The sequence below is a fragment of the Rhinolophus ferrumequinum genome, chromosome 20 (assembly GCF_004115265.2).
Source record: "Rhinolophus ferrumequinum isolate MPI-CBG mRhiFer1 chromosome 20, mRhiFer1_v1.p, whole genome shotgun sequence".
NCBI lineage: Eukaryota > Metazoa > Chordata > Mammalia > Chiroptera > Rhinolophidae > Rhinolophus > Rhinolophus ferrumequinum.
In genome coordinates this window covers 37,548,268-37,569,820 of record NC_046303.1, presented here as the reverse complement: position 1 = coordinate 37,569,820, position 21,553 = coordinate 37,548,268, and the positions used below count along the sequence as shown (strand labels likewise).

Here is a 21,553-nt window from a genome sequence, read left to right as displayed (position 1 = left end):
CTTTATTTTAGCAAGCAGTAACCCTCTTTGGGTGTAGCGTATAATTTTTGGCCTACTTTTGTAAGCTGTGGTTCTAGTGGCAGTTTAATATACAAGCCTTTGTGGTATTATTTTCGTCAACATGGTTTAGCTGGAGTTCCTAAGGCTACTACTGGCCTGTGCTTCTGCTACCTAAGGGAGTGGAAGTGGTTTCTTCAAGTCAAACCACCACGTATCTCTTGCTGGGGGCCGAGTATGGTGGTTTCCCCTACCTGTGACCTCCAGCTGCTCCACTGTCTCTGGGAGGAGAAGAGGCGCCAGCACACAGGTGCAAAGAGGCTTTGTAGACCAGGAAGCTTGTTATGACTGGTCCCTTCCTGTTCTGCCTTCTTGCCCTGGTGTCTCTGGGTTGGGTAGGGGAGCCTCAGGTTTACAAGGACCAAGAGGCTTCTCAGACTGGACCACATTTCTTTTGTAAACTAGCTGACAACCAGAGAACTTAAGAAATTTGTTTGAAATCATACCAAACTTTATGGCGGAGTGAGGATTAAAACTGAGGTCTGTAGCAATAAACCTAGTGTTCCATTTATTAAATAAATAGTATCTGAAGCAATGCAAAATTAATTATTAAAAGATTAACTTACCGTTTTCCTAACGTAACTAGAATGGACATCAATACATTTTAAACAGTTTATCAACAAATACTGATAGGAAGAGTTTGCCACCTGCCTTGCTTAATATTCTATAAACAGAAAAGCCAATTAACACAGAAAGATTTTGCAAAATATTTCAGCTGACTGATACAGAGATGCAATTTAACCACCAAAACACCATTTAAACAGCCTGATTTATTTTATGTTGGCCTTGGCTTTGGTTGGCCCTTTGTTATTTTATATCTTTTTGCCACATGAATTTGTAGTCCTTCTCTAAGTTGTGTTGAACCCAACAGAAATTACCTACTGGGCCAATCTCTCCAGCACAACCCACTCTTACATCAAATCAGTTTAAAATGAACACCACATCCAGCCTTAAAAGGGAAAATAAGTTTTACTCTGCCTTTGTAATTGGAAGAGAGAACTGCAGACTTAGGATTTACATGCAAATAGGACTAGAAAGTATTTATTTAAATTACTTTCATACCAATGGATTTAAATCTATATATATATAGAACCATTTACAATGCTGACAAAACTATACAATTTATAAATTAAACAAAATCTACAATACCAAAAACATTAAAACCAATAATGTTAATTGAATGGGACACATGGGCTGTTCACTGTACTTGAGTCTCTATTTCCTGTGTGAATATGAAATTGTCAACCAGAGAACACAGCTCTTTAAGAGTTGAGCATACCTTTTATATGAAGGCAGAGGATGAGATATGAGAGTTACTTCTTTCTCATCTCATCCCCAAATAACCACATGACCCAAGAGATCATGGAGTCCTGGCAGGGGTAGGACTCATTGAGGTGGCTTCTGCTTATCCCACTGATTTTGAACAGAAGATTTAAAACCAAGTATCTTAATTAGAGTCGCAGGTTTCACCTACCTTTGCCCACATGGCAGCTGACAGTCCAAGAACAGGACTGATGGCCAAAATCACAAGGGTTAGCTTCCAACCACGTGTAAATCCTACTATAAAGCCAGTGAAAAACGTTGCCATTGACTGAAAGAACATTCCAATTTTGTCACCAATTCCTTCATTAATTTTGGAGACATCACTAAACAAAACAGATAGTGTTAGAAATACAAATTGTGAACACAGAACCTTTCTCCTGAATCCGGTCGTTTTTTTGTGTGTGTTTGTTTTACTGTGGGGTAAATTAGTTTACATCTAGGATCTTGCTCAGAAATATCCCCAAAAAGTATCATGTTTTGTTCTCCTGCATGCTTTCAGAGGATGTTTTGAGTCTGGCAAGTATAATTCCTCTTTCAGCGCTAGTCATGCAGGTCCCCTTGTGCTCCCTTATGTATTGGGAACAAAAAGATGCATAAGACATGTCACTGCTCAGAAGGAATTTAGTCTCATCATTACTTGTAAGTGAGGCACTAACACCTCCTAACAGATCTGATGACATCTTTCACTTTAATGAGAATAAAGAACCATGCTTGAGTTCAACATAAAGGTCGGTACTTACTCTGTGAGCCGAGTGTTAAGTTCCCCAACATCATGCACGTCAAACCAGCCTATCTCCTGCCGCATTATAGCATGAAAAAACTGTTTTCTAATTTTAAGTATTTGTCTTCCAGCTGCCAGACACCAGAATGAAACCTGAATGTAAGCAGCAACAAGCACACCAGCACCAATTCCAGTGTAATAATAGGCATACCTGAAAAACAACAAAAATACTACACACACTGTTTTCTAACCAACGCGTCTTTCCCAAACTGACCACTCATTTTTACTTTTTCAGCTATCTGGCTATCTTGCCACGCTCAACAAACAGAAGGCACCGTAACAAGCAGAGTTGATGGTCGATATCCAACTATGCGCCAAAATAGTGTGGGGTGGTAAAGATTGTGCTTTTCTACTTTGGCTCAAAATCCAGCTCTTCATTTAACTGCCATGTAATCTTAGGCAAGCTAATTAAACTTTCTGAGCCTCAGTTTTCTAACTGGTAAAATGGGGATAAAAATAGTAAAGCAGTAATGCATGTAATACACGTGGGCCAGTGCCCAGCACTTAGCAAGCACTCAGAAAATGCCAGTTGTTATAAAAGACTTTGTGGTGCCTTGGGGTATCACAACCAGGTAAGATCTACCATTGTTGTCCTATCTACTTGTATTACCTCAGTATTATTTGATGAGCACTTTGATGACCTGCACACTGACAAATGGAAAGAAGTGACAGAACTTGCCAGAAAGTGGAACCAGAAATGGAAATAGCCTCTTGGGCTATTATTAAGCTGGCAGACCTGGGATGCCAACAGACAATTGAAAATAAAAAAGTATTTTTATATCATGTGCCCAACTGGCCATCATGAGTTATCTTAAAAGGCTTAATGAATCAAACAGTAGTCCTTCCAGCTTAAACTCTAAAAATAAAAGACATGAGCATCTTCTAAAACCAGACCCTTGAATCATCTAGAATTTAGGTTTCCTTGCTCTGAGTCATCCTGTTTAAGAACGCAAAGAACTCTTGGGTTTTACTAATCAATTGATTTTTAAGTGAAAGACAAATATTCCAAAATGAAATATACGGTATTAATATTCCCATTTTTTTAGAGTTCATTACGTGCCATCTTCAAATAAAAATGTTTGTATGAACCATACAAAAACTATAAAACTGGTTATGTAATAACAGACAGTCGCTTATCTTACTGTCCACAACTCACTGTTCCACTCAGCAGGAATCATGCTAAATATACCCTCCCAGAGCTACACCTTATAAGTTACAAGGTTTATCAGGAAAGACATAATTGGATTACTGTATTTTAGTTAATAGATAACTCAATGGTTACTTATTATCCAAGTGTTTATGATCTAGCAAGAGATAGTTGAAAAGAAATCCTATTTAACAAGTAGATCTCATGCTTTGGAAATCAGTTAATGAATTTTTAACCATCAGTCTATGTTTACTCCACAAAATATATTTATGTTTAAGGATTTATAAGATGATAATAGGACAGCTTTATTTCCCCCGATATTAAAAAAAAAAAAAAAGCCTTTCTATATGAATATTTGAAGTACTTGCTTCTTGTCTTTCAAAAAATAATCAAGCATCTTCATTCTCTTTATATCTACCAGATCACTTAGAGGATATTTCAGAATCATGATTTTCTGATTCACCAACTCATGCTTTTGGACATCTTTTATAAGTTGTTCTTGGGAGCAAACTTCAAGATATGTAAATCATTAACAAAAGCTTCCTTGAGGTGAGTTAAAGTTAGAGTGATTATATTTATTCTGGGATGTTTTGTTTCATTGGTTAGAATTATATGCTTGTTAACAAAAAAATCCTGTTGATTGATCTCATTATCACATCATTACTGAAAACATCCAGGAAGCAAACTAATAATCACAAAGCTATTGAAAATACTGTGATTCTTAATATAATTCCATTTTGAAAGGCCAGTATGAACTCTAATTTCCCCGTATACGATATTCTATATTTACCAATGCATACATAAATTTAATTCAGGCTTAACCCTAATTTAAATGCACTTTATGCAACAAATTATTTTCTTTAAAAAAAATTCTACATTATATCCTTCTGGGAAACTAACAATTGTATTGTTTTACTCACAACTTTAAATCTTCACTGTATGTTAAAATTTTAGACACTGCTACAATTAGATTGATACAGAAAAGCTCAACAATAGTAAGGAAAATGTCTAATTACGTGGTCATCTCCTCCTCCAGGTTGAAGTCATATGTAATGTTGCTCAGACCTAGAGCACCACAAAACAAAAATATACCATTATGTCTCTTTGTTCCCTATGTTAAAAAAGCATATAAAAATGAGTCAAACTTCTGTCCCTTAACGATTTATACAAAAGTATCTCAAACTGATTCAGTTTTAATTGTAACATTACAGCCTCTATTGAAATTGTTCACTGTTGGACATCTGCAACCACATGCACACTAATTAAATGGAGTTTATTTACAAGAAGAAACCCACATTTATTAAGAAGCAGTCTGTCAGGAAGAATTTTCAGTATCCTTGAATTGAAATATTTTATGAAATATCACCCCAAGATGACACAGAAAAAAATCTTTTCGAGAGTCTCTGTCCTGATAAATATCAGTGCATACTTGAAACTAAAACACTCAGTATTTAAAAATCTAACACTGCATTTCTCCAGTTTTTGTTTTTATTTAAAAAATATAAAGAATAAAGTAATAAACACCAGTGAGCTTATCATGTAGTATTAGCAAATGTTGACATTGTTGAACAAGGTACATTAAAACTTTAACACCATCCCCCACCAATACACACACATGCATGCACATGTGCATGGACACACACACAATAATCACTCTTCACTATTTAGGTGTGTATTTTTTCATATTTTTTTTTCTGTATGCATGTATACAAATACACAAATACACATACATTCTTATTTTATTTTAATATTTGCATTTAGTTTATTTCATTTTTTAATACTTGTTTTATTTTTCAATTACAGTTGATATACAATATTATATTATGTTTCAGGTATACCACATACTACTTAGACATTTATATAACTTAGGAAGTAATCACCCTGATAGATCTAGTAACCAAACACCATACATAGTTATTGCAATATTATTGACTATATTCCTTACGCTGTACGTTACATCCCCATGACTTTTTTGTAACTACCAATTTGTACTTCTTAATCCCTTCTCCTTTTTCACCCATCCCTGCCAACCCCCTCTCCCACCTGGAATCCATCAAAATGTTCTCTGTATCTATGAGTATCTTTCTGGTTTTTCTGTTCATCTTGTTCTTTACAGTCCACATGTAAGTGAAATCATATGGCCTTTATCTTTCTCTGTCTGACTTACTCCACTCAGCACCACACACTCTAGGTCCATCCATATAGATGGCAAGATTTCATTATTTTCATGGCTGAGTAATATTCCATTGTATACATGTACCACCTTTTCTTTTTCCATTCATCAGTTGATGATGATGACAGTCAGATTGCCTCCATATTTTGGCTATTGTAAATAATGCTGCAATGAACATATGAATGCACATATCCCTTCCAAGTACTATTTTGGGTTTCTTCTGATAAATACCCAGAAGTGGAACTACTGGGTCTTTCTTTGTCTCTTGTTGTAGCCTTTGTTTTAAAGTCTATTTTGTCTGGCGTAAGTATTGCTACTCCAGATTTCTTTTTTCATTTCTATTTTTACGAAATATCTTTTTCCATCCCGTTACTTTCAGTCTGTGTGTGTCTTTTGATTTGAAGAGAGTCTCTTGTAGGCAGCATACATATGAAAGGTCTGACAATTAAGTTCGTGAATGCATCCTAGGAAAAGCGCTACGTACCTAATTGCTGAATATAACTATGATAACCTTTGAAGTACTCCCTTGGGAAGTTATGCACCGATGCAAGTGCCTAGTCCACCCTTCAAAGCAACTTTAGAACTCTTTTTCTGGAATGGCCATCAGAGCTGTCATCATATTACTGTTGATATACTGAATGTCATCAAAATGCCCTCCTTTCAATATTTCCTTTATCTTCAGGTAAAGAAAGAATTCACTGGGGGCCAGACCAGGTGAGTAGGGAGGGTGTTCCAATACAGTGATTTGTTTACTGGCTAAAAACTCCCTCACAGACAGTGCCGTGTGAGCTGGTGCATTGTCGTGATGCAAGAGCCAGGAATTGTTGGTGAAAAGTTCAGGTCATCTAACTTTTTCATGCAGCCTTTTCAGCACTTCCAAATAGTAAACTTGCTTAGCCAGTTGGTACAAATTCATAATGAATAATCCCTCTTATATAAAAAAAAGGTTAGCAACATGTTCACAAACTTAATTGTCGTGTATAGTGGAGTACGGCTCGGACAGATAATTCATTTGCCCTCATCTCTAGGAGCAGCATTAAAACCCTTGATGCCATTCCCTCATCCAAGCAGCCTTCAGGGTATCAGGTAGTCTGAATCTGTAGATAAGCAAGTTAATAACAGGGTACTAAGTGTCCTAGACTAAAAATTACAGTAGAGATAGCATGCTGTCTTTGAAAAGACGTGGAAGGGTATACAACAGGGAATGGCAGTAAAGAGTGGGGGTGAGAGAAAGGTATTTTAATAACTTGATTTTTTATTTCATATTTATTTTTAAATGGTTTCCCTTGCTACATAGAATATTTTTGTTTTGTGCACAAGGGAGGTATTATGCTGACTAAACTTGGTTATCACATCCTCTTGGAAGCCTCCCATGATTCCTACATATGGAGTCAGGTGTCCTTGCTCTCTTTTCCTATGCATTTTGCGTATTTCTGTATCACAGCACTAATCATATCCAATTGCCCTTGTGAGTTCACTTGTCCATTTCTCTTACTATACCAGGTTTCTTGGGGGGTGGGAATAAATACTTAGGATATGTACTATGGCTGGCACATAAAATGCTTGAATAACAAATTAATTGATGAATTGATTAAAGATAATAACCACTTACTCAATACCCTACCTCAGAGACTGGCAACCTTTTTCTGTAAAGGATTAGACAGTGAATATTTTAGGCTTTGTGAACCATATGGTCTCTGTCACAACTACACTACTACACCAATGTGGTGTGAAAGCAGCCACAGATAATAAGCAAATGATGGGTATGGCTGTGTTCCATTACAACTTTACTTACTGGTACTGAAATTTCAATTACATATAGTTTTTATGTGTCACAAAATATTTTTCTTCTTTTGATTTTCCCCCCAATGATTTAAAAATGTAAAAACCATTCTTAGCTCACAAGTGGTACAAAAAGGAGCAATAGGTCAGATTTAGATCATGGGCCACAGTTGGAGGACCCTTGCCTTCCCTGAAAGGCATGGCTAATGGTCTACAGTTACTAAAGAAATGCTGCACAAAGGGATAGGTATTCCCATCTGTAACAGGTACTGAGTAACTTTGGGTATGACCTGAGCTTTCAACCATAAAAACTGAGGTAGTATCACAGAGTTCTATAAAGACGAAATCATATAAGGGATCATATATCATCATTGCAACTTATGTAGGTCCATTTGTGAGAAACACAGAAGCATGAGTTTCCTGTTATTATAATAATAATAATAATAATAATAATAATAATAAAAATAATAATAATAATAACAAACATTTGTTGAGCACTTTTTTATGACTAGGGCCTGCTCTGTGAGTCTTAAATGACAAATTCATTTAGTTCTTACAAGCACACTATAAAGTAGGTTGTATAGTCATCCAATATTTTATAGAAAATGAAATTAAAGTATGAAGAAATTCCCCAAACCTTCAAATTAAAAAGTGATAAAAGTGGGGTTTTAGAGCCAGGCACTCCAATTATTCCAGAGCCCACTCTCTGATCCTTAAACACAGTACCTCTTAACAGATTGACAGAGGCAAATTTCCAAATATTTCTCTAAGTTTTCCCAAGACTGAAAAAGTGAGCTGATTGGGAAGGATTGGTAAGCAATGCATGTGAACTATGACCCCAATTGAAAAACCATATGATCCGGACATCGATGAAGATAAAGTCCAAATTACCAGTTCACAAGGTGTGGCGATGCAAACATTATCTGGCTGGGAGACTCTGATCAGCATACAGACACATGGGCCTTAGGAGGCAGCTAGTATCCACAATTCGACCATTGTCTGGGAACTCATGCATGCTGTTAGGTAACTAAGTCAGAGTACTGTCCATCTCACATATCTATATGTGGTCCAGGTAAAGATGAGAGATAATAATGGTTAGTCCTTCTACTCAAATAGAGCAATTGTATTTTTATAAGAGTAAGAGCCAATTACTACCTGGGTGATGGACATATAAGGTATACAAATGTTAATGCAGTTTTGGAAAAAGGACCAATGGACATAGCGCAAGTTAAGTATACTGTGGCCCATCAGAGTTGAGGTCAGGCAGGCGTTTAATAGTCTGTTCTTCCCAGATTGGCCAAGCTCCCATGGTTGTTTCAATAGTCCAATATTTCCTTATTCATATAGATGAGTTCAGCAGCTATCCTTTCTGTAGTGCAGGATTAGTATAACACCTGCCACACTGTTAGATCATTGTGTTTTGTCTGGACTTCATAAAAAAGTGGGTAGGGATGGAGGAAAAAAGATGGCAGAAGAGGTAAACGCTGTGCCTGCCACCTCCCATGACCACATTTAAATTACAACTAAATTATAGATCAACCTTGAGAACCATCTGAAGACTAGCTGAACAGAACCCCTAAAATTAAGGATATAAAGAAGAGGCCACCTCGAGAGTGGCAGGAGGGGCAGAGACACTAAATGGACAGACCCCAAACCCACAGATAGTGGTTGAGCATCAGGAGGCACAACTTGATGTCTGTCATAGGCCCCTCCTGAAGAGTGAGGGGTCCCAGCCTCACACCATGCTCCCTAGCCCAAGGATGCAGTGCCAGGAAGAGAGGTCCCCATAACATCTGGCTGTGAATATCAGCAAGGATTCCACCTATCCTGGTGAGAGAGAAGGCAGCTGGAAACCCAGACATCCTCTTAAAGGGCCCGTGCACAGACACACTCACTTGCAAGCACTCACCCTGGGTTCCAGAGGAGGGGTGGCAACTCGAAACATGCCAGAGACATAAAGGGAAAGACTGAGTTGTGCGGCTTCAGGGCAAGACTAGAGGGACAGTCGCTATTATCCCCGTATGGAGCCTGCCTCAGGTGTAGCCTCTAGGCAGGCACTATCTTTCCTGTGTTGAACCCTCCCCCACAGGGTCAAATCTGAGACCACAATGGTCTGATAAAATACATATGCACCCCACCTTGGTGAATCCGTGGAACTCTGCCCTGCCCAGCTAGTGTGGCATCACCCAGGGCACTCTTGGCTCCTCGGCAGCTGTCCCACCACACAAGCCACTGGAGGCTTGTACAGCAGCAGACACCCCACAGTGGCCTGGAAAACTTTCAGTGGTGGATGGTCAGTACCAGCTCACACTACAGTCTTTCTTGGATGGCTCTCAGGGATGTGCAGGCCTGAGGTGATCGGCAGCTGACCATTTTTTATGGATTTTTTTATGGGTTTTATGGATTGGACACAGGCTCAGCACTGGCACAAAACCTGAATCTGCATTAACTCTGTGAATACCACCCACCCTACTCTGGTGGCTCCCTGGGACCCTACCGCACCCGACATGGGTGGCACTGCCAAGAGCACCAGGACAACCAGCCCAGCCCTGTGTACCAAAGGAGGCTGTTTCAGCAGCTGAGACTTACAGGGAGCCAGCAGATAGCAACTGGCCTAGTGGTGCCCTGGGCCTTCTGCTAAACTGCCCCAGACCAGATATTAGTGGCAGCCGGCCACACTTTATAGCGAGGTCACCCCCATATGCCTCCAGGTCCAGCATAGGCAGCAACCAACCATATATACCTCTGCAGCACCAGGTAGCCCTGGGCCATACATAGGCAAGGCTGCACTTGGCCTGCACAGGAGCTCCTCCCAAGAGGCACAAGAACACCACATCCAGAAGCTGGCTTCAGACCAAAACAGACCACCACATGATTAGTCCCAGAAGTGGCACACCCAAAGAGTGGTATCAACAAGCACAACAGCCCACTGGGGCAAATCTCTGTCTGAGGGGTCTGCCCACACAAAACAGCTCATATGCTCTGGACGTAGCCAATCCTCACAGCCAGTCAGCCTAAGAGTCAAATCCACCCAGTGACGTGACAAAAGTAAACAACACTCAACTACTACAGGAGGGCACACACACCCTACACAAGGGACACTCCAGGAACACACAATACAGGTGATCAGAGAGACTATACCACTGAACCACACATGACACCTACTACATAAGACCATCCAGCAAAGATTGAGAGACATAGGCAATCTACCTAATACATAGAAACAAACAGAGAGGCAGCCAAAATGAGGAAATAAAGAAACATCTCAAACAAATAAAATTCCAGAAAAAGAACTAAATGAAATGGAGGCAATCAACCTACCAGAGACAGAGTTCTTCTAAACACTGGTTATAAGAATGATTAAGAAACTTAGTGAGACCCCGAACAAAGAGATGGTAAGCATAAAGAAGGACATAGAAACCATAAAAAAGAACCAATCATAAATAAAGAATACAATAACTGAAATGAGGAACAAACTAGAAGGAATCAATAGCAGATTAGATGAAGCAGAGGATCGAATAAGTGATTCAGAAGACAAGGCATCAGAAAACACCCAATAGGAAAAGCAAAAAGAAAAAGAATAAAAAACAACAACAAAGATAGCTTAAGGGACCTCTGCGACAACATCAAGAGTAACAACATTCACAACATAGGACTACCAGACGAAAAAGGGAGCATGGGATTGAGAACCTATTTGAAGATATAATGACTGAAAACTTCCCTAATCAGGTGAAGGAAATCGACACACAAGCCCAGTAAGTGCATAAAGTCCCAAACAAGATAAACCCAAGGAGGCCCACACCAGACAGACACATCATAATTAAAATGGAAAAGGTTAAAGACAAAGAGAGAATCCTGCAAGCAGCAAGAGAAAGACAACTACCCTATTCCCCGAAAATAAGACCTAGCCGGACAATCAGCTCTAATGCGTATTTTGGAGCAAAAATTAATAAGGTATTGTATTGTATTGTATTGTGTTGTATTGTATTGTATTGTATTGTATTGTATTCGGTCTTATATTATAGTTAAATAAGACCGGGTCTTATATTAATTTTTGCTCCAAAAGATGGATTAGAGCTGATTGTCCAGCTAGGTCTTATTTTTGGGGAAACACGGTAGTTACTTACAAGGGAGCTCCTATAACTGTCAGCTGGTTTCTCAACAGAAACTTTGCAGGTCAGAAGGGATTGGCACAAAAAATTTAAAGTGATGAAAAGCAAGGATCTACAACCAAGATTACTCTATCCAAGGCTATCCTTTAAAATTGAAGGAGATAAAGAGTTTCCCAGACAAAGAAAATTCATTACCACCAAGCCAGTATTACAAGACATGCTAAACAGATTTCTTTAAAAAGAAGAAGGGGGAGAAAGAGAACATAAATATGAATAATAAAATGGCAACAACTATGTACCTATCAATAATCACTTTAAATGTAAACAGACTAAATGCTCCAATCAAAAGATATAAGGTAGTGGAATGGATAAGAAAACAAAACTCATATATATGCTGTCTAGAAAAGACCCACCTCATATCAAAAGACACACATACACTGAGAGCGAAGGGACGGAAAAAGATATTTCATGCAAATGGAAACTATAAAAAAGCTGATGTAGCAATACTTATATCAGACAAAACAGACTTTAAAACAAAGATTATAATAAGAGACAAAGAAGGACATTACATAATGATGAAGGGATCAACCCAACAAGAGGATATAACCCTAGTAAACATCTATGCACCCAACATAGGAGCACCTAAATATATAAAGCAAATATTGACCAACAGACATGAAGAGAAACAGTAATACAATCATAGTAGGAGACTTTAACACCCCATTGACACCAAGGGACAGATCTTCCAAACTGAAAATTAGTATGGAAACAGATGGATTTAATTGATATTTTTAGAGCATTCTACCTCAAAGTAGCAGAATGTACATCCTTTTCAAGGACACATAGAATATTTTCAAATAAGGACCATATATTAGGCCACAAAACAAGTTTCAATAAATTCAAGAAGATTGAAACCATATCAGGCACCCTCTCTGAACATAATGGTATGAAGTAGAAATCAACTACCAAAAAAAAAACAAACAAACAAAAAACCCCCTAAAAAACACAAACACATGGAGGCTAAATAACATGATACTAAACAATGAATGGGTTGACAATAAAATAAAAAAAGAAATCGAAAGATGGCTTGAGACAAATGAAAATTAAAACATGACACAAAAATCTATGGGATACAGTGAAAGCAGTCCTAAGAGGAAAATTCATAGCAATACCTCAAGAAAAATCTCAAATAATTTAACTTTAAACTTAAAGGAACTGAATCAAGAACAGCAAACAAAGCCCAAAGTGAGTACAAGGAAGGAAATAATATAAAATCAGAGTGGAAATAAACAAAATAGAGTCTTAAAAAAAAAAAAAAAAGACCAATGAAACCAAGAGCTGGTTCTTTGAAAAGATAAACAAATTCCAACAACTTTTAACCAGACTCATGAAGAAAAAATGAGAGAGGACCCATATAAATAAAATCAGAAATGAAAGAGGAGAAGTGACAATGGACACCACAGAAATAAACAAAATTTTAAGACAACACTACAAGTAATTACACGCCAACAAATTGGACAATCTGAAAGAAATGGATAAATTCCAGGAAACATACACTCTTCCAAGGCTGAATCAAGAAGAAACAAAAAAATCTGAACCAACCAACTACGAATGAAATCGAATCAGTATTAAAAAAGCTCCCAACAAACAAGTCTTCAACCAGATGGCTTCACAAGTGAATTTTACCAAACATTCAAAGAATTAACACCTACTCTTCTCAAAGCATTCCAAAAAATTCAAGAGGAGGGAAGGCGCCCAAGCTTACTGTAAAAGTTTACCATTACCCTGATTCAAAACCAGAAAGACATTATATACATATATATATATATATATACACACACACACATATATATATACGCATATATATGTATATATATATGCGTATATATACACACATGCATACATACACACACGCACACACACACACACACACACACACACATTCACAGGGTGCCAAAAAAAATGTTTACACATTTTAAGAAGGAAAAAACTGTATTAAAATTGTAATACAATGAATGATGCTAGTATTCATTTGATTAATGCCATCTTTTGAGCAAACATCATACTACACATGGCTACCATAATTCAATTCAACTTCAAAAAGTAATGCAAATATTATCTCTTAAAATGTGTACATTTTTTTGACACATATCTCTCTTTTTCTGCATATCCCAGCCAGCACTTCCACTGTGCATTCTAATGCTTGTGAATATTATCTTCTCAAACTCATTATAAATGTGAACACACTAGCGCATATTTAGTAAGGGCCTTCCAAACATCACTCTAAGTGACTGATTTTTCTTCAAACTTCCAATAACTTCAAACTTCACTTTTGGTAGTTTGAGAACCATTAGTCCATATTTCTTAGATTCTTCAAGACAGGATTGCACATTCTATTCCCTCAGTAAGTCAGTAGGTTAGTTGTATGCTATATACCTGAAACTAATGTAAATATTGAATGTCAACTATAATTGAAAAGAATAGTCATGGGGATGTAAAGGACGGCATAGGGAATATAGTCAATAATATTGTAATCACTATGTATGGTGTCAGATGGGTAATAGACTTACTGGGATGATCACTTTGTGAGGTATACAAATGTCTAATCACTATGTTCTTTTGTACACCTGAAACTAATATAATATTGTATGTCAACAGAAACTGAAAAATAAATTTTTAAAAATTAAAAAGTGGGTACAATCAGAATGAGTACATCTAAGGTCTGCTGAGCTACCAGAGAGCACATCAAAGGATTAACTCCAAATAATACCGCCAAATCTAGCATACATAGGAAACAATGAATTCAGAGAGCACCAAGAACTTCCTTTTGGTGAATGGTATAAAAAGAAAGGTGCCAATTCAAAGTTGGTACAACCATTTGGCAGGTAATGTTGAATGCCATGAAGGGATGAAATAAATACATAAGGATTTTATATAGTTTAAACCTACTATAAAATTTTCTGGCCTAACTCATTACCTGCATTTACTGAACTGAAGTAGGCCTGCCTTAGGGTTAAAAAAATGTATTCTTCAGGATCACAAAGAAGGGGTTCTCAGAACCCACAGGCAGGTATCAAAGGATCCATAAATACCCCAAATTGGTATGAATACTTATGTACATCTTATTGGGGAAAGAATTCATAGCATTCATCAGAGACTTACTGGTCCAAAAGTTGAAGGGACATTGCAAAGCTACATGGTATTACTGTATTCTCAAGTGTATCCTCAAAGAGGCATTTTCAAGATTTCTACTACTTGAGTGCGCACCAGGCTGTAAGTCTTTGGGTAGTGTAGTTTAAATCAATCTATGCTTGACCAAAGTTGACTTGGAAGCTCAAAGCTAGAAACTAGCCCCTCCTCAATCAAGTGTGAGAGTATCAGAGAGTGTGTATGTGACACCCAAAATATTTCAACAGTCCATTCACTTTCCCACCCTCCTAAAGGACTGTTCTAGACCTCCGTTCTTTATCAGCCAAATGTCTTGCTTCCTACTTCACTGAGTAAGTGAAGTAACCAAAAGAAAACTTTCACAAATTCTTCCCTTCTCATCTACCCACCTTTGGGCATTGGCACTCAAATACTTTCTCTTCCCACCTGTTATTGTAGATGAACTACTTGTACTATCACCTAAAGCAAATATTTCTTCTTGAGCATTAGATCCCTTCCTGTCTCATGGATATCACTCAAGCAAATTTCTTTCCTCTCTCTCAAAGCATCAGTTTCTCCTCTCTTTTGGATGCTTTACATTAGCATACAAACTATTATTTCTCCTTTCCTAAATACACACACACACACACATCCCAAAATAAATAAATAAATAAATAAATAAATAAATAAATAAATAAATAAATAAATAAATAAATAAATTCTCTTGGCCCAATTTCTCCATTTTAGTTAGCATCTGTTTCCAAAGAGCCCAATCTGTGACAACGTCCAAAATTAAATTTCTGGTATTTACTGCCAAACCCACTCTCCCCTCTACCTTCATCCTAGATGATGGTAACTGCATCCAGTTTATCCAGTTTCTCAGGGTAAAAACTTTAAAATCATCCAGGACTCGTTTCTTACACTCATATCCAATATCAGAGCATCTCACAACTGATCCCTAATTATCATTCAAGGTCCAGATTAGGTTTCTATTCCTCTTCCTGAAACTTCCTGGGATATTTCTGACTTCACAGTGCTCTCTCTTTTTCTGCATATCCCAGCCAGCACTTCCACTGTGCATTCTAATGCTTGTGAATATTATCTTCTCAAACTCATTATAAATGTGAACACACTAGCGCATATTTAGTAAGGGCCTTACAAACATCACTCTAAGTGACTGATTTTTCTTCAAACTTCCAATAAAATCAGTACCACAAACAATACTTACTTGCATTAGTCATGTTTGTAGAAGTTAAGTTTAGTGACATTCCTGCATTTGCAAAGGCATCCGTCATGTCTCCAAAAACCAGCATCGTGAGGGGGAGTCCAGCTCCATGGATCATGGCGGCCAGAGACCCCAGCAACATATACAACCTATCAAGCCAATTCGAATAGCGAAACTAAAAAAAGAGAAAACGTAGAGAATAGGAACAATTAGCACAGTTTCATGGATGGATTGCTTTACCTTCCATATGTATCCCAAATCCAAACATTTCTCAGACTACCTTTGCTACCACCCTGGTCCAAGATAAACTTTCTAATTAGATAAACATCTAATTAGAAATGGGCATTTGATTTTTCTATTGAGTTCTGACCTACTTCTTCCTATTGAACTCAGTATGTCTTCTTTTCTTACACATGAGGTTTGAAGAGAGGGAGGGGACATTCCTCTGGGAAACTGTAAAAGTCTTTCATGGTAGAGTAATAGAAATATAATATTTGTTCCTCTGACTTCCAAGAATAGAAGCCACTTTCCATCTCAAGATTTTTTAGTCAAGAAAAATCTTGATTGACAAGGGCCCTCTAAGGACACCATTGAGGAAACACGTTTTGTTGGTTTAAGAAAGTGGCTTGAGTCACAGTTCAGCTGCATAATAGCATTAGTATAAATGTAAAATGATTTTAATGTATTTAGTGAAAAGGAAAAGAATGAGTTAAGATGCATGCTTGCCAAAGAATAGATTTCATGAGAAGACAGAATATGGCCATAATAACTGACAAGTGCAGACCTGCACAATCTCTGTAATTGTAGGCTCAAGAAGATAAGAAAGACTTCTCTGTATCTAAAGTGATAAAGTGATAAAAAGAAGATACAGTAAGAGGAATGTGTTTGGGGCCCTAAGAATGCCCCACTGGAGAAGCAATTAATACTTCTATATAATTCAAGAAACTAGTTAAGGACTGGAAGAAAACAAAAAACAGAAACAGGATGAAGCCAGCTGTGGGGGTTAGTGGATAAATCCCAAAGCAGGTGGTTGTTGTATGAAGATAAGATGTAGATATAGTCAGCAAGTTTGTGGGGAGAAATGGGAAGAAAGTCATAGGTCAGGGCAGGGCATATAAACAAAAACAAAGATCAAGAACCAGCAACGTAAAGGACCTAGCAGCAGAAAGTAAAATTTAGACTGTCCCACAAAGAGAAACCAATCTTAAATTTAGCTAACAGGGAACTTACAGTAGTACAAAATGGGAATAAGTATTGAATTAACAAGTGGAGAAGTAAAGAGCAGAATAGTTATTGGTGGTAGTGAATGGCAGTCCATAAAGCAGGAAAGAAAAAGTGAAGCTGAAATATAAAATTAGTGAAAATTGAAGTTTGGTGTAAGAAAATCTAATATATACTTAAATCTATACGTACATATTCATTTAAACTTTTTCTAGCTCTTAAAAATGCACAAGCGAGGTTAAGTTTGGGTTAATGGCATATACTTTACATAATCTAAAAACATGGCCCTCTTTACAAACTAAAACCTTAAAGGGAGATTGTTTTGGGCATTTTTTGTCATATTTCATTGAAACACAGGCTAAATTTACCACTATCTACTTTGTCTTAACTAAGCACTCATCTACCTCCTAAAAAAACACACACAAGGAGGAAGATATGGGCAGAATCCATTTATCTTCTCTTAGAGACTTTATTAAAGTGGACAAAATATTACATTCCTCAGTAGAGGAAGAGAAGATATTTGACATGCAAGGATTTCTTTAATCACTACTGCCATAAGACACCTGACCTCCAAAAAATCATTGGCCATAATAAAAACAAGCAGGTCATGAATACAAAAATTTACTAAATGCCTACTTGATGACTGAAATAAATAGAAAAGACAGAGATACGTAGAAAAGACAGAACTCCTGTCTTCAGAGTGTTCAAAGAGAATGAGGAAGGCAAAGCAAAAAAGCATATGCAATATGTATTCTGCACATTTTGACAGCATAGTGTACAAAGTAGAGTAGACACAAAATTGAGCAAATGATCATCCCCTCCTTTGTGGAAAAGCATCGTAGAGGAGGTGATGAACCCTCCCAGCTTTGAAAGTTCAGCAAGTGTTTAGAAGCAAGAAGGAAGGCATTCCAGGCAGAAAGAACAGTAAGCAGAGCAGGTAAAATCACAAGGTGCTTAGAGAAGACTGTCGTCTTCCAAGCTGGGGGTGTGACGTATAGAAGCAGCAGGAAAAAAGCTGATTGAGGATTGCTTTGGCTATTTGGGGTCATTTGTGATTCTACCTCACACATATTAGAATGGCTATTATCAACAAGGCAAATAATAACAAGTGTTGGAGAGGTTGTGGAGAAAAAGGAACCATTATGCATTGCTGGTGGGAATGTAAGCTGGTACAGCTGCTATGGAAAACAGTATGGAGGTTCTTCAAAAAATTAAGAATAGAATTACCATATGACCCAGCAATTCCTCTTCTGGGTATCCACACCGAAAATCTGAAAACATTTATCTGTAAAAATATATCTACCCTATGTTCACTGTGGCCTTATTCATGATGACCAAGACATGGAAACCACCAAAGCATCCTTCGGTAGATTATTGGATAAAGATGTGGTACATATATACAATGGGATATTACTCAGCCATAAGAAAAGGTGAAACACTGCCATTTGCAACAACATGGATTGATCTCCAGATTATCATGCTAAGCGAAATCAGTCAGACAGAAAAAGTCGAGAACCATATGACTTCACTCATACATGGGATATAAAACTGAAAGCAACAAACGAACTAGACAAACAAAAACTCATAGACATAGACAACAGTTTAATAGTTACCAGGGGGTAAAGGAGGAAGGGTGGCATAAGAGGGTAAAGGGGGTCAAATACATGGGGATGGAAGGAGAACTGACTTTGGATGTTGAACACATAATGGAATATATAGATGATGTATTATAGAACTGTACACTTTAAACCTATATAATTTTACTCATCAATGTCACCCCAATAAATTTAATAAAATTTTTTTTAAAAAAGTTGAAAAAGCTGATTGAGCAAAAAGCACTCTTCCGTGAGCTAGGACAAACCAGAAGAGGCAAGGGCTGGGAAAGTGGGCAGAGAAATCTCATTTAGTCTTGTTCGATGTAAACTGAAGTAGTTATGTATGAAACATCATGAAACCTATAATTTCAGGTGAAGTGCTATTCAGGAAGTATGGTGGAGAAAATTCAGAGCTTGAGGCTTAGTTTTGTGATACTCGCATATGTAGCAGAAGTCTTAGGAGTGAATAACATCATCTAGGAAAAGATAAAGAGTGCGTGGGATTAAGAATAATTTGGAGTATAAATGTCTAACATTTATACTAAATTAGACATTTTTAAATGTCTAACATTACATTGTTTTGTACACCTGAAACTAATAATAATAAAAAAGAATAATTTGGAAATGAAGTAAAGGAGATATCCTTTTGATGATCTTGGGGCAAAACGATAGGAGGATGGTTACTAGAGAGGGATGCAATGTCAAAGGATAACTATTCAATGAAGTCCTACATATGTTTATAGATAAATCACCCAGAGATGATTGATGAAAATAGAGGAAGGAAACTGAAATGGAACAAAATCCTAGAGAATAAAGGAAACAATGTTTCAAGAACCTGAAATGAGGGATCATCAGTGGATTCTATACCTGTGAGGTGAAACAAGATATCCCATGATGCTTTAGGAGCCCTCATAGTTGCCAGGAGGCTGAGATTCTTCTACAATGGAGGGATTCAATGTCATCACTTTAACTAAATGATCAAACTTACTATCATAAAAAAGTAGAATACTCTGACATCTGATGTTTCCAGATGTAATGAGACATGAAGAGAGCAGCAGCTCCTGTGCAATTTTCTCAATCAAAATATTTAAGATGAATGTATTAAAGTCTTTAAAACTAACTTTCAGCATATAAGAAATGAAAGGCATGGAAGAACAAGTTAAATGATGCCATAGAAGAAATAAAAATATTCCAGAAGGTGAAGCATTCTACACGACAACTCATACAGTCTTTTCAACATATCAGTGACATTTATAAAGAGGAGAAAACTGTTCTAGCTAGATTCAGGAGACACAATACCCAAATGTGATTGACTGGATCCATTTTTGAACAAATCAACTATAAGACATTTTTTGGATATAATTGGAAAAATTTGCATGAGCATTATATAATATTAAGGAGTTACTATTCATTTTGTTGAATATAATGATTGCAATTCATTTTATAGGACAATGTTTGGTAGGAAATATATTGAGATATAAACTGAGGTAGTTATGTATGAAACATCATGAAATCTATAATTTCAGGTGAAACACCTGGTAAAATGTTAATGTTTAGATATAGACAATGGGTACATGAGCGTGAATTTTACCATTTTGCTATAAAATAGTTTGAAAATTTTCATAATAAAACAGGCAAAGGTGTATCTCTTCATCTCAAACTAGTAGGAACAAGCTAAGAATGAGCACAGATACAAACAAGTTTCCAAGAATTTTAGAAATTTTGGACAAAGATGAGAGAGTTCAGAACCTCACATTTATTTGTGACTTGAGGCAAGACTGGTTTGTGGAGTGAAAGTGGTTAAGAAGATTTGAAGAAAGTGGTAACATAATGCTGAGTAGGACACAAGCCTCAGTAAAATGTCCTAGCTCTGTCAGTTACTAGGAAGGAGACTTCGGAGGGGAAAAAAAAATCTCTAATAACCTTGAACCTCAGTTTCTACATGTATAAAATGAGGACAATATTCACATACACAGCAAGCCGCACATGGCTGCTATGAGGACAAAACTAAGATTTAATAAGAGAACCTTTTATTAGGCATACAATATAATAATATACAATATAAGCAGGCACTGTTATTGGTTTTAGAAACGTAAAAATTCATAAGATTTTTCAGGAGCTTACAGTGAAGGAGCAGGTAGACGAAAAATAGTTGAAACACAGCAGGTGAAATATAAGACAAGGGATATGAACTGGTTATAATTAGAGCCCTTTACGTACAATGATATGAAAAATGTTTGATTAGATGCTGATAGGGAGGGGGGAAGAAGTGAACAAGAACCACATAGAAGGAAGGCTGATCACGGAAAGACAGGGTTGGGCTTCCCAGGACAAAGAAGTAGAAAGTGCTGGCAGGAGAGTGGTTTAGGTAATATTCAGCAGGCTAGATGGCAAATATGACCTGACCATGGTGCCTGGGCTGGAGAGGGAAGCTGGTGAATTCATTCATTCATTCAATATCCGAAAGATATTTATTAAGCACCTAGTAAGGGTCAGGTTTGGGCTAGGTACTGGTAACAAGAGTGAATAAGACAAGATACCTGTCTTCATAAAGCTTGCATTCTAGTGCAAATAGTAAAAAGAAGGAATAGATGTATTTAACATTCACTCACTATCTAAGTACCTAAGTTCCAGGCACTGTTCTAAGCATTTGGAGTACGTCAACGAAGAAAGGCAACATACAAACCCCTGCCCTCCTGGAGCTTCGACCAGAGTGATAGGCAGGGTCAGCTGGCTTACATTGGCTGATCAGGACCATCTCTGAGAGAAGGTGACATCTGAGCGGAGACCTCAGTGACAGGAGGGATACTGTTAGTCATGTGACAATCCAGAGACCGAGCAGTCCAGGCAGGAAGAGCAAAAGCAACGGTCCTGGGGCGAATATAAGTTTGGTGTGTCTCAAGAACCAAAGAGAATTACCACTGTGGCAAGAACAAAATAGAAGGGAAGAGTCTACGGTGAAGTCAGAGATGAGACAGGAGGTCAGATGA

At 37.3% G+C, this 21,553-nt stretch overlaps 1 protein-coding gene across 2 annotated transcripts in view; it reads right to left on the bottom strand.

Annotated features, from left to right (window-relative positions):
- The window catches only part of ABCB1 (ATP binding cassette subfamily B member 1), an 83,955-nt gene that overhangs the window by 50,119 nt on the left and 12,283 nt on the right, over positions 1-21,553 (bottom strand). For both annotated transcript variants that reach the window (XM_033088401.1, XM_033088402.1), the window contains 4 exons: positions 15,751-15,922; positions 4,325-4,373; positions 2,121-2,312; positions 1,532-1,703 (listed from right to left, as the gene is read on the bottom strand). In XM_033088401.1, coding sequence (XP_032944292.1) covers positions 1,532-1,703; positions 2,121-2,312; positions 4,325-4,373; positions 15,751-15,922 — 585 coding nt within the window. The remainder of the gene's footprint in view (positions 1-1,531; positions 1,704-2,120; positions 2,313-4,324; positions 4,374-15,750; positions 15,923-21,553) is intronic.